Source organism: Pollachius pollachius (genome assembly GCF_949987615.1).
Source record: "Pollachius pollachius genome assembly, chromosome: 4".
Classification (NCBI taxonomy): Eukaryota; Metazoa; Chordata; class Actinopteri; order Gadiformes; family Gadidae; genus Pollachius; species Pollachius pollachius.
In genome coordinates this window covers 9,873,123-9,887,391 of record NC_136937.1, presented here as the reverse complement: position 1 = coordinate 9,887,391, position 14,269 = coordinate 9,873,123, and the positions used below count along the sequence as shown (strand labels likewise).

The window sequence follows — 14,269 nt, the reverse complement described above, 5'->3', positions numbered from 1 at the left end:
TGTATGTGGTATTAGGCCCATTTGTATGGCTGTAATATATCAAGTTACGAAAGGGCACTCACTGTTAGGGTTAGGGTTAGGGTTAACCCTAACCCTAACCCTAACCCTACTTATATTAAAGCAGGCTCTATCGTCATGTACCATATCTGTAGAGGTTTCTTAGAAAAAAAAAAACAGTGTTACTTGGAAGTATTCAACTCTATTCTGCTATGCTATTTACTTATTTATTTGTAATTATTTGTCAAATAAAATTTGAATACATAATACTTTTGAGAAAACCTATCAAACAGCACGTTTACGTTTGAGGATTAAGAATTATATATAAATATATCCATAGATATATATCCTCAGTATCCTAGTCCAGCCTGAATCTTCCAGTTATCGCGATGTAACACGAGATCTGCGACCACGACACCGGCGACCGACGTAACGTGGGTTAGCGAATGGAAAGTCAAAGTGTGTATGGGGTTGGATGCTGTATCTCTGACTAACCGGCACGGAATCTTTGACACTAACAGTAGTAATACTACAATTCAACAGCAGCTGCCATTGTATTGTTTATCCGCGGTCTTTGAGTGAGTTTTTACTTTCGACACGGGACGATGGTTAATCCCTTATTTATTGCATTAGAAACGTTAGGGGTACATTACCTGTTCGGCTAGCTAGTCGTCCGCGTTACGGAGGAGGCTTGATGCCACGTTTTCATCTGGATATTAGTACCTACGTTAAGGTATAAACCGAGAAAAACGATTCAACTCAGAAACGACGTGGTTTTACACGTCGAACTATTAGTTCATGCGTTGTGGAAGCGGCAGCTGACAATTCAACCATAGCTCTGTCCGCCTATTTACCCTATCACACGCCGACGCGCTTCGTGTTACCGGCTCGATCAAATTAAAGCATGTAGAGACTTCTTAAATCATTCAATATCTTGGATTCGATTGCCAGTTGTGTGGCTTAAGAAGGGAAGGTATTTAATCCCAATAATGCACCAGAAAGGCTCTTTAATTTCTCCACTGTTGAACGGGGTCTTCTGCCAGTGCGATTCCTCCGAGTCTCACCGAGGAGCCAAACCGGGCGGCGGAGACAGGCATGCCGAGGAACATGATTGCACTTCCCCAACAAACCACCTACCGCCCGGCCAGTCTTTTGTGTCTTCTGATGACACCGAAAAATTCCACTCGTTGCTCCCACATCCATGTGAGCTGTGCGGCGGGCCCGAGCAGGACCACAGGTTAAAGGTGCTGTTCCAAATCCTGGACGTCAACGGAGACGGTGGAATATGTGTCAACGACTTGTCAATCGGCCTGAAGAAGCTGGGAGTGCATCGCACGGAGCATGAACTCATGGTAAGTGTTTCAGTATAATCGGCGACAATGTTTTAACAAGCATAACAATAACAATAACATACCATGCTTGCTAAAACATTGCTTATTGTTTGCATATGTAAATTCAGGGTTCCAGATTTCTGTGTTAGACCAATAGTGGATGGATGGGAGCAGTAACCTTTGCTAAATGTAATATTTAGATATTAGGTTATAGAAGGTTAGGTTTAAGTGTGGAGACTGAAACTGGCAAGCGAAATATATATATTGTGTTAATCATGTGTTTTGGAGTAGACTAGGTGTTAATCTCATGTTAAATATGCTACAATTGGTGAATACAGTAAGAAAGTAGTAAAGATCAATTTTATTCGTTTAAATCAGGGGTCTCAAACTCAACTTACCTGGGGGCCGCCGGAGGTAGAGTCTGGGTCAGGCTGGGCCGCATCAATTATTCCACAGAAAAAAGGAGCACAACTGACTAAACCTAAGATAATGATCGGGCTATCATTAAATCACGTTGGCTATGTAATCGCTGACAACAGGGGACATTTCATAGTGGTTGGTGGTAACCGGGACATTTTAGCGTCCTTTGGCTTTTGTCGGGACTCAGGACACGCAACTCAAAATTGGGACTGTCCCGGCAAAACTGGGATATCTGGTCACCCTATCGTGATAAAGCGTGGCAAGCCACTTAGCAAAAATGTGCTTTTGACAACAATGCACGGGCCGCACTAACACTAAACTTTGATGTCAAATAGGGGGCCACAAAATATCATCCCGCGAGTTTGAGACCCCTGGTTTAAATATATATTATTTCACTGAACACTGCAGTAGCTGTAAATATCCATTGCAATAACAGTCCCATCCAATAACATTGATAACATTGACAGGGGGCCTTGTTTACTTTTTAACGTGAATACTCCTTTACTTATTAAAACCTGAAGAAACCTGATCACATCTCTCCCTCAACGTCCTGCTGTATTTCGACGTAGGCGTAGCAAGATGAGCCCTGCATGCCGTTTCACTCTGTCTTAGAGTTTAGGTACGGAGCAGCGTTGGTAGGGTCAACGAGGTAAGAGTCTGGGAGGTGCTCCACAACATTGTGCCCACCGGCATATGTGCATCCTCCATCTTTGCCCTTCCAGGGGGACCCCCTGCTCGTGGAGAGGCATGTTCTGCGCTAGACGTTACTCACGCTGCCCCGCGGGGAGAAGCGGAGGAACGTGCACAGCTCACAGACGCAGAGCATGCGGACAGATAAATGGCAGGTCTGCAATATATCACTTCACATCACATGACATCACTGTTGACCTGTGTTGGCCAAAGGGCTACCACATACCACGTTCCTTGTACCCTGTGTGGGGCAAAGGGGGAACGACAGGATGTTCCTTAGTAGCACATCGAAAGGGGCAGATTCTGTGCCCACAACCTCCAATGTTGAAGCCAAGTAAAAGTTGAGGTGATGTTTTAGGATGTGTTGTATGGAAATTAGATGAATAGGCAATGGGATAAATACTAACATGTAGTCGTCCTACTGTCTCTGATTATAAAATAAAAATGGCTTGGCTGTAAGACAAAGCAGCAATGGATTTCAAATCAGTTTGCACACCGTTAACTTATGTATTTTATAGAACTGGTTAACTGAAAAATATATAAAGGAGCGTCAGCCTGTATGACACAGACAGACAGACGGAGAGGCAGACACACACTAGTCCATTTTCAAGGATTAACTTATCCTCATGTCGTCATTCTGAACAAATCCCCACAGGGGTGATTATCGTAATGGCTTTCTTTTCTTGGTACATTGGCTTATTAGTTTATCTCGCTTTCTCTTTAAAAAATGTCTATCCTTGGTTGCCTCTCCTGGCTGGAACTATATGTTTAACCTCAAGTCGTTTCTAATAGAAAATACATGCACCTGAACCAAGGGCACCTTGGAGGTAATGCGTTGAAGGGGGGGCTCAGCTGACTGCCGAGTCACACTGTCTGCTTAGAAGTCACAGAAAACATTTAGATTTATTTGAACTAAGCAATGGAGCTTAAAATGATTGTGATATCAGAATTAAGTAGTAGGCGTCGGCATATTGTATTTGTTAAACGGTGTTACCCGATGGATGCTCGATACTCTGGGACATCGTGAAGGATGATGATGGAGAGAATAGCACGGAGGGGGAGGGTAGGAGGAGGAGCGAATCAGACGTCATTCAGCAGATTGTATGCCGTGGAACAGAAATGACGGAAGGGAATCCCTGTGCATCCCCCCCCCCCACATACACACACGCACGCACACCTACGGAATGACGTGAAGATTAATCATGCACAGCTATCTTTGCTCCCATTGGCTGGGGTGAGTTGAATCCGGGATCTACATCCTGACCTGCCAGTATGGGCGGTTGTGATTGGTCGAGGCAAGGCTGCAGTGAGGATGCAGTTTTCCCTGGGCTATTTTTTGCTGCATTACTCCGGCATGTGATAGACCCATTCTGCTGTCTGATTCCAGAATTACAGTATTGTATCCTTATATATTATTATCATGGAGATGCATTCTAGGTTTGCATTTGCGTAACTCTCAATTAAAGTCACTCTGGAACACTTGCCTGCTCAGACCGTCAGGGACATCTGTGGTCCCACTTCAGTGTGAGACAGGACAAGAGAGGCTGAGGCTGAGGCTCTTTTCTAAGACAGACGCTCAGGGAGAAGTGGCATTGATTCTGCCATCTCTCTCTCGGTTGTCCTCGGCTGACTGTTTATTCACAGTGCTTTCTGAGTTCATAACGACAGGCCAGTTATTGCTAAGACTACGGTGGGCTGCGGTCTGGAGATGCTGCAGGGCATGATGGACTTTCTGTGGCGGCGATTCTTTGGTAGAACAGACTGTGACACTGATGGAAGTGAGTTACCTGAAGACAGAAAGGCTGAGGCCACTGGAAACCACAGGCAGGGAACTGGTAGTTCCCAAGAGGAAACCACAGACTCTTTAAGTAATGAAGAGGCGAAGGTTCCTTCAAAGAGGGCCACAGTTTTAATTATGGTGGCTGCCCCTTTGGACTTCAAACAGGTAGGATTTTATTGCTGAACCACTTTTGATTTTTGTCAGGTATTATGGCCATGTTATCATGGGCCCAGAGATAGTGTTTCAAAGTACTCATTAGTCATTAGTATTTCCTTTACTTATCTAATGGCCATTTTATACATTCTTCCGAAGCATGGAATGCTGTAGTGGTAAAACGGGTGACAAAAATGATAACATCGAAGTGCATGCATGAAAACATATTGGTAAGTTTGCGAGCTTGCTTTATCGCTCCATTCAGTCGCAGCCATACTCATGTACTAAGATGAACTTTACTTCTGCAAAGCTCTTGTGGTCTGTTCATCTGGTTAAACAATTTTGCTGCGACTGGGGTATGTGGTTGACTATCATGTGGTATCTCAAAGTCTTTTCTTTTTGTCATCAAAACTCACTCTTTGTCATCAACACTAACTCACAACCTGGATATTTCATTTGGCGGTTTAGCTGAATCATCCTTGACCTCTATGCTCTGTTGTTCCAGGTCTGGAGATAATTCTACAAGTGACGCCATCTCCGTTTCCAGAGAAAACTTAAAAGCCTATGCACTTTGCATTTGCCTTTAGAAAAGGTTTTGCCTGCCTATATTGGCCGAACGTGGGCTATCAGTCTGTCTGATGTATGCTACAATGCACGCCGAGTGGCTGGCTGAGTCAACAATACACAGATGGTGGAACCTTCCGCCAATTGGCTTCATGTGTTTACAGCGCTTTTTCTTTCTTTCTGGGGAACATTTGACACAATCCCTCACTTCTGTTAAGACTTTCTTGTATCGCTCAAATTTCCCTAAAAAGGCAACATTATCCCCCATAATATTATCTTTACAAACAAACGTAAGACGAGAAAAACATGATTGTGCTTTGGACCCAAAGCCTCTGCCGTTAAGGACGTTGAGCGTTCGTCAAAATATATTTTCACACAAGACGATTACCCAGTAACACGAGATGGATTGCACCCAAAATATGTGGTAATCAGGGATTTTAAACGAGGAAGTGCTGAGGGATCATGAGGAGGTGCTGCTGTTGTTTGCTACTTGTTATTCCATTTTATAGTCTAGTTATATATTAGTTTTACCTTTCTTTTCTCCAACACAGTTGGAAGATAACAGGTTAGGCTGGATTTTCCGTGTTTATTCTTGGGTCAGTATGAGACTCCACCAGGGTGTGTATGGGTGTCAAACGCCATCTCCTCTGCTGTTTAAATGTATCCCAGTTGAAATGTTCTACTTTCTTTTCAGAAAATAGTGAAAGCAGGAGATAAGGACCTGGACGGACAGTTGGACTTTGGGGAGTTTGTGCACTATCTCAGGGACCATGAGAAGAAGCTCCGATTGGTTTTCAAAAGCCTCGACAAGAAGAATGATGGTAAACCAAAGCGCTCTCATCTAAATTATATAATCCAACTTCTTCAATTGGTTGCAATCTGCAATCTCACCACTAGATGCCACTAAATCCTACACACTGCACCTTTAACTATTTAATTCCACTCCATACTGTTTTGCTGACCCTCTGCATGTGCAGGGAAATATCCCCCTTGGGCCAAAAATAGATAATATTCTACAATAATGTTTTTGATTTCTGTTTAAATTTGTCACAGGTCGCATCGACTCACAGGAGATCATGCAGTCCCTTCGTGACCTTGGGGTGAACATCTCGGAGCAACAGGCCGAGAAGATCCTCAAAAGGTGGAGCTGCTGCCCGTTCCGTTCACAACAACCCCTTCACTAACAACGCCTACTTTGAATGAAACAACCAACTTAATCTCCTGATCTAGAAAGGCCTGGGAACCATGTCTTAATCCATTGGTTCACACCTGCGAATTTACAGATCATGTAGCCAGTGGTAACACCTGTGTTCAACAGACCATGTGGACCGTGGGGTTTACAGATTGATGCGTTTACAGATTTAACGCGGAGCATCTGTCACTATGTCTGTTGTTTCTGTGGTGTCCCTTACTTTCAGTCTTCTCAAAGTCAAGCCCAAACTGTCTGTCTGTGTATGTCTTATCTCTTCGTTCTTCTCCCTTCTCTTCTTGTCGCCGGTGTCAGAATAAGGAAGGGTCATGTCTGTGCTCCTATCATGTAGTAAGTAGTGGTCTCCATAGTCTGCCTGCTCCCGCCTGCCTAAAACGCCATCCATTTATCTACGATCGAATAGACCGCATCATTTTTTTTTTCTTTTTGACTCGATAATGCGAAATGTTGAGACAAGTCGGTGTTTGATTTCTTTCCGAGCGTTTTGGCGTTACTAATGGGTTAACGCCACACAAAAGCACAGGCGTCTTAATTCATTCAGTTGCACAAGTGCATGGATCTATAAGCACGATGGGATTTTGTCTGAGTTCACGAGACAACTCTGCATTACCAAAATAGACAAAACTTGGACGGCACTCTTTCTTTCTTTCTTCTTTTTAATTTAAATGTTTTCCTCCTGTAGCATGGATAAGAATGGCACAATGACCATCGACTGGAACGAGTGGCGGGACTACCACCTCCTACACCCCGCGGACAATATCCCTGAGATCATCCTCTACTGGAAGCACTCCACGGTACGCTCAGGGGTTACGGCTGAACCGCCATGACTCGTTCTGTCAAGTCAATGGCTGCTTTTAAATCATTGATTCATTGATTCTGTTCATCTGTCGAGAAAAACATCTCCCATTATTTATGGAATTTTATGCCCTGCCTTTTTCTGGAAGGAATGAATGGCCTTCTGTGTAAATATTTAGGTCAAAATGACTAATATTTGTAATGCTACTAATAATACTCTTTTGACTTGTTTTCTTGTTTCACAACCTACTTCCAGTTCCATGTCAGGCTAGGGTTTTTCCTGTACACATCCACTCCCTACTTATACATTAACCACAACAGTAGTTAAGCATTTACTGGTTACACAAGACTTAAGAGATTGCAGTCTGTATTCAGGTCCTCCGTCTGTTTGACAGGGAGCTGTCACAATGCCAATGAATGAGAAAATACTATTAAGTATTATTAGTATAAGAAGAACCCAACACACATACTCATGGTGTGGTGAACTACCAAGCTGCTCCTTCATTTCACATCTTGGAACATTTGGGTTTTCCATATCTCTACCCAAATTATTGCAAATTCCGAGACTTGATGAACTAATTGATATCAACCTCATAACCTTTTGCTGTATGCTGAATGTGTGAGGGGGAAATATACAATATACATATTCCTCACAAATGCAGGAATGAGGGTGATATTTTGAGAATAAGAAGTCATTGTTTGCCACCGCCATTATAAATAGTTTGATACTAGTGCTTCAGATACAGTTCTCCCAGGATAGGGATGATGTAACGATAGACTTTGAAAACGAACACCACCATATTAAAGTCTCAAATAACTGAATTCATGAAATTATGGTGAAATGTTTTCTTCACAGATTTTCGATGTTGGGGAGAGTTTGTTGGTGCCTGACGAGTTCACTGCGGAGGAGAAGCAAACGGGCATGTGGTGGCGACACCTAGTGGCCGGGGGTGGAGCAGGCGCAGTCTCCAGAACCTGTACTGCTCCACTTGATCGTCTCAAAGTACTCATGCAGGTGAGGTCCTCTTTAAAAAATACTGACTCAAGTAGTTGATTAAATATCTCTTTGAGTTCATGGTTGCTTGAAAATAAAAATACATATTTCTGAGTAATCCTGGCACTGTTGTTAACTAAACTATAACAGAGTGAATATAGATCTGGGTTGAAAAAAAAGTCTATATACACAATCATAGCAGTAGAAATGTATATGAAAAAACGGAATGTTAACATTATTGACCCCCTCCCCCCCAGGTGCACTCCTCCAAAAGCAACAGCATGCGCATCGCCGGGGGCTTCACCAACATGGTCCGGGAGGGTGGGTTCCGGTCTCTCTGGCGAGGGAACGGCATCAACGTCATCAAGATCGTTCCAGAGACCGCCATCAAGTTCATGGCTTATGAGCAGGTGAGCGCAGGGCAGAGCAAACTCCACTCCGCGATCAAAAATAGCGAGCAAAATAATGCAGTAAGGCTACAGTAACGCTCTGTGGGCTGTGCTCCGCTGAACAGCGTGTGATTCTACTAATTTTTGTGTTGCACTTCACACATGAAGCGGGGAGGCATGTAGCTCAGGAGGTAGAGCGGGTAGGCTGGTGACCGGAAGGTTGCTAGTTCAATCCCTGGCTCCTCCTAGGGTGGAGTGTCGAGGTTTCCCTGAGCAAGGCACCTAACCCTACCTGCTCCAAGCTGGCTGTCGCCTTGGGTGGCTGACACCGGTGTGTGTGTGTGTGTGTGTGTGTGTGTGTGTGTGTGTGTGTGTGTGTGTGTGTGAATGTGTGCATGAATTTGTGAATGTCACGCTACATTGGAAAGCGCTTTGGGTTTCCTCTGGTTACAAAAAGGCGCTATCTAAATGCAGTCCATTTACCATCAGAAATTCGTGCTTTCTCTGCTTGTTTAAATAAAAAGAATAGGACGAATGTTACTAGTAAAATAATATAGACACACACATTGTTGTTGCATTGCTCTACATTGCTCAGTAAAATAATGAACACTAAAGTGTGAGAGACGAGGAGTTTGGTCAAACGATTAGAAGGCTTCCCATGCGCCCACAATGTTCTGCCAAGGGTCCCACTGGAAGACCTCAGACCTCACTGGAACAGACCTTATTGGTCCACTGAGTAAAGCTCAATAGACCCAGACGGCCCTTGAATGGCTTCTCTTGTTTGTACTTTCATTCAGTAGTCCCTTGTTTGTACTTTTCATTCTATTTTGAATCATTTATACTGCAAGGATTGCCTGTATTGTGGTGGTCTGATGGCCGGTGGGCTCAATTCTTAGAATATCTGTTTTTCTCCAGATCAAGCGTTTGATCGGGAGTAACCAGGAGACGTTGGGCATCGCTGAGAGGCTGGTGGCTGGGTCTCTGGCTGGAGCCATCTCTCAGAGCACCATCTACCCCATGGAGGTAAGGACCTAGCTCGGCCCTGCTTATATCAGATAGCATGCCTGGAAGACTTGGTAATCGCTAACAATTATATTTATTTTTTAAGTAAAACTTAAGAAAGCCCCAGTTTTAGCATTAGAAGTACCGCCCAGCAAATAAGAAAACATGTGATCTGAGGCCGTAAAAAAAAAAAAAAAAGCTAAATGGTTTTAGATAAAAACAACGCATAGGCTCTGTTTGCTCAAGCGTTTGGAATCTAATCGAGATCTGAAAACTGCTTAGAGATTGCGATGCAAAGAGAATGTTTCTTTTTGTCTAAACAGGTGGGATCGGTTGTACCAGGGATGTAGACAACCGATGTCAAAACCACCTCCAGAGGTGATGTAAGCAACATTTAATCTAGATTGACGAGAGATGGGCTTTAGTCTAGACTGACACTCTCGCGGAAGCATTGTCAAGTCAAATGCTGAGCTCAGCCGATGTAAAGCAAGGGGGCCTCATATGCAAATCTATCAGTAACATTTTTTACGAGTCGTAGAACTTGCATTTCTTTTATTAAACACTGTCGCTACGTCAACGCCCATTTTCGGAGTGCTTTAAAACCATTGGATGTTGTACGAATTGCAAACCGGTAGTGCTAGCCGGCTAGTCTGCGCATACCAATCTGGAACAGAAAACTACAATATTTCCACCGTTTAACTAATTTATACATTTTAGTCAAAAGTTTCGCATAAATGGCCACCAACGCTGGGTTTCAACTTTATTAAGCCTTTTAATTTCTCATAAGCTAAATCTGTGAATTACGAGGTTTGACCTGAGGGTTCGTGTCTTTCTCGACGATGGACGGAGTCATGGACTTTAACACTTGGCCTGTACACACACCTGGCTGATCCCTGGATGTAGCTATAAGTCTCGTTGTCTCTCTGACGAATATAGCTGGATCACTGGGGGACCTATCCTAGATGGACGACTGTCCAAGGCATTCTGACACGAGCCACATGAGCCACGGGTTCTGTCTGACGTGTGTCCCTTCCTCTACTCTCAGGTGCTGAAGACCCGGCTGGCTCTGAGGAAGACGGGGCAGTACCAGGGCATAGGGGACTGTGCCAAGCGCATCTTCCGCAACGAAGGCATGAGTGCGTTCTACAAGGGCTACGTCCCCAACATGCTGGGCATCATCCCCTACGCCGGCATCGACCTGGCGGTCTATGAGGTGTGTGTCTCTCTGGGTCATGTCTGCTTTGAGTACTAATGATTGAGAACTAGTAACCTGTGTTTTTATAAAAGAACCAAAAGCATTTCCGACTGCGTTATCTGCCTGAGCGTTAAATCACCAAAGGATGGTCATGCCAGCAGGAAGCACAACCCCATTTAACTTTATTATTTTTCCTACATATCTTTTTCTGGACTTTTTGCAAGACTTTATGGTCAGGAGAGTAGAGACTGAAAGAGAGAGGGGATGACCTGTAGCATGTGACCACATGTCAGAATCCAAACTGCATCACTACGGGTGAATTGTCTGTATTGGTGCCTTTCAAGTCTTTAAAGGAGGGTACTGCCGGGTGGCGCGTAGGTTTTACTACATTCACAAAACGCCACGAGGCGTTGCCGCGGGGCGGCCTGGCATTAGTGGTGTGCGCCACTGAGGCGCCCAGACTCTCCAGTAGTTCACTCTCGACCGTTGCCTCTCCCCCTGCCACTCCCTCCAGACCCTGAAGAACTGGTGGCTGCAGAGCTACGCCACGGACAGCGCCGACCCCGGGGTGTTTGTGCTGCTGGCTTGCTGCACCACCTCCAGCACCTGCGGGCAGCTGGCCAGCTACCCGCTGGCCCTGGTCCGGACCCGCATGCAGGCCCAAGGTCAGCCTCGTCTTTCACCCCTCCTCCCCGCACTGGGGGAGGCTGCGTCTTCTATTCCTCCGACGATATCAATTTTAATTTGTATAGCCCTTAATCACCATTACATTCTCGTGACACCCTTGATGACCCAAGCCCCCAAAAGGGCAAGAAAAAAAATCCCTTAATCAGCAAGGAAAGGAGTTTTTTCTTGCCGTTTTGGGGGCTTGGGTAAGGGGGGTGTCTGTTCTATCAAAGTGGTCCACTTGGATTTGCTCCCCCATTCTGCTCAATGTGTCTGCACAATGCATTTTCCCGTTTTGTGATGATTTGTGATTTTAAGTTGATTGAACATTCAGGACAATTGTGTCTCTTTAAATCTGGGTACTCAGTAATCGCCAGAAATCAAAAAACAAGCTCATTTGCATAAATAATTGGATTAATGCTCTATTTGATGAGTCCAATGTCAATGAATGCAGTAGTAGTATGTAGTGCATCATGGGATATAGTGCGGAACTAGGCGGGCGTCGGTGGAACACTTATTTCACGGTGCATTATTGGTGTACACGAGTGCACATTGAACCAGTCTACAAAAAAACTAAAAAGCTGCACCATATAGGGCCCCAAGGGGGCCAGCTCCAACACAGCTGTCGAGCACACTGTTTCAACCAGGCTTGACGAGACCCCCTCATGTGGTCACGGTTGCCCTGCTCCCCACAGCTACCGTGGCAGGAGGCCCTCAGATGACCATGTGCGGCCTGTTCAGACACATCTTGAGGACGGAGGGCCCCCTGGGACTCTACCGGGGCCTGGCCCCCAACTTCATGAAGGTCATCCCCGCAGTGAGCATCAGCTACGTGGTCTACGAACACCTCAAGATGTACCTGGGCGTCCGGTCCCGGTGAGGAGGAGGAGGAGGAGGAGGAGGAGGAGGAGGAGGAGGAGGAGGAAGGGGGGGGGGTGGGGGAGCTGAATGTCTCGGGAATAAAAGGTTTCTGTGTCAGCCGAACATTGAAGGTTGGGTATAGACTGGAGGACACAAAGAAGAGGGAACATTTCAAGAGGCAACTCAAGTCGGAGGAGTAGTAGTGAGCATGGTGAAGTGAAAGAGTGCAACGCGTTGCCCTAAGGAGCCCAGGGTAAAGTCTTCACTGGGGATGGAGCTGGTCAGATGCTCTCCCCTTGTCCTTAAAAAGAATGTCATTGTTATAATTTATCTTCATTATTTATTCATTGCTAATTATTACAAACCAGTAGTGCTTTTAAAATCTTATTTTAGGTTAACTCTGGAGTCGGTGACTCTTGATGGTAAACCACTAATATGTTGTTTGGGTTTGGGATCAACAACGTTATTTATTGTTTTTTTTGGGGGAGGGGGGGTTGTTTGTTTTCAGATGGCTGAAGTCTTATGTTGAAAATCAATGAAATTAGTACCTTAAGGAAATTAGTCTCTTAGTGCTTAGTTCGAGAGAGTGATTTACATACTCTGAATCCTGTTTAGTCTTAAACTCAATTAACTACAAGTGCTTAGTTGTGTTCAATATTTCAAGCAACATCGTCACAGCATTAATTTGTTTTGATTTTTGCAGTACACACTGTTCCTGGAGTACATACCCTGCTCGAACATCCACATCATGCACCACCTCATTGGTTAAACATTGCCAAATGAAATAGTTTAATTGTAGCAGGCCGTAGGTTTCTGTGGCAGTCTTCAAAAGGCATCTCTGAATGTTTACCCAAATGCACCTTGTCTGGCTTTAGACTTCCGGATGTAAGGAAACAAAACATATCGATATGCTGGGGAAATGTGTGCAGGCCCCATAAGTATTCAACCATCCATTAGGTTCTAGAAATGCACCATAGATTGGATTAGGAATATATAATTCATAGTTTTTGAAATTAAAATTGAGGTTAAATTTAATTTGAAAGAAAAGTAAGCATTTTAATTTAATTACATTTTAATGTGTAGAAGCAAAGTTAAAAGGCTACTATTTCAATATGTTGTGATTATTGAAACTAACAAACCATTCCACTCTGTTAGGACATTCCTTCTATCGTGCTCATTTGCTCTTCAATGTGCTGTTGGCACACATACAATCGTTCTGTGTTTTACCAGTTTGGATGTTTTGAGCATTTTTTTTTCACATGGCGTTCATATCAACTCAAGCCTCCTCGAATGTACAGGCTTCTTTTTTTGCCATCCTAAGCTTGTTTGTGGATGTTTTTAAGAAAGCATCCGGATAGCCCCTAGCTTAGAAAAGACCAGTGCAGCTACCGATCCACTGCTGTCCACGTGCTGTCCTCTGATGGTAGCAGGGTGAATTAATAGAGAGCATTGGGTTCTCTTACTTGAAGACTGACTATAAGATGCCTGTGAAAGGGTTGGTGGTCAAGGACAACTGCTAACAACTGCAGTGTGTTTGGTTGTAATGAGTTATACAGCCAAGTAAAGTGGAGGTTCATTACCTATTTCAACAGACTCTTGCAGAATATGCTATATGATATAGTATATGATCTGCTATTCGAATTGATAAAAACAATCAACTAGAATGAAATGCTTTTAGACTCCAGAACATTTTCTGTAGGAGCTTTGTGCTCATCTAAACACTGACGGTGCAATCAGCCTAATATAATTGTCACTTTTTTTATATGTATACATTATAATGTTTATGAGCACATTGCCAGATGCCAGAATCTAAAGCAAACGATCTGTAAAGAGCCTTTATATCGGCAAAATAGGGAAACCTATTATCATTTATCAAACAGGATCAAGTGGTTCCCTGTTGGTTACTCCGGCAGAAATAGACAAATTGAAAATGGTTAATCGTTTGTCCATCAATCCTGGTAAGAGCTAGGAAATGCTTGATTCTTTCCTTTTTATTTCACTGCAGTTTGTGTTAGTGTATATTATACAAATGTACTGTTAAAGGGACATTTTAAGAAGTACCAACACGTTGACATCCATATCTCAATGCTGTGTGTGGATAGCGTGAAGCTCTTCCTCAGTGGTTGCCATGCTTGGTCAGGGGAGTCCTTCATACCCTGAATGCACTTTAAGGTACTCCGCTTTACTCCCGTGAAAACCTTCCGGTTATTTATTTGTGTATT

General features: G+C 44.0%; 1 protein-coding gene across 2 annotated transcripts; it reads left to right on the top strand.

Moving 5' to 3' along the window:
• Positions 1-86: 86 nt before the first annotated feature.
• On the top strand, positions 87-12,066 carry slc25a25b (solute carrier family 25 member 25b; the record flags this gene model as incomplete). Of its 2 annotated transcripts, none has more annotated exons than XM_079735413.1 (10): positions 87-1,349; positions 5,630-5,756; positions 5,989-6,076; positions 6,828-6,939; positions 7,797-7,955; positions 8,192-8,344; positions 9,239-9,346; positions 10,371-10,538; positions 11,035-11,185; positions 11,882-12,066. In XM_079735413.1, the coding sequence occupies exons 1-10, from the start codon at positions 987-989 to the stop codon at positions 12,064-12,066; spliced, it is 1,614 nt and encodes a 537-aa protein (XP_079591539.1). In that variant the 5' UTR covers positions 87-986. The 2 variants fall into 2 exon arrangements, with proteins under 2 accessions (XP_079591539.1, XP_079591540.1); XM_079735414.1 differs by lacking the exon at positions 87-1,349 and adding an exon at positions 1,452-2,593.
• Positions 12,067-14,269: the final 2,203 nt, after the last annotated feature.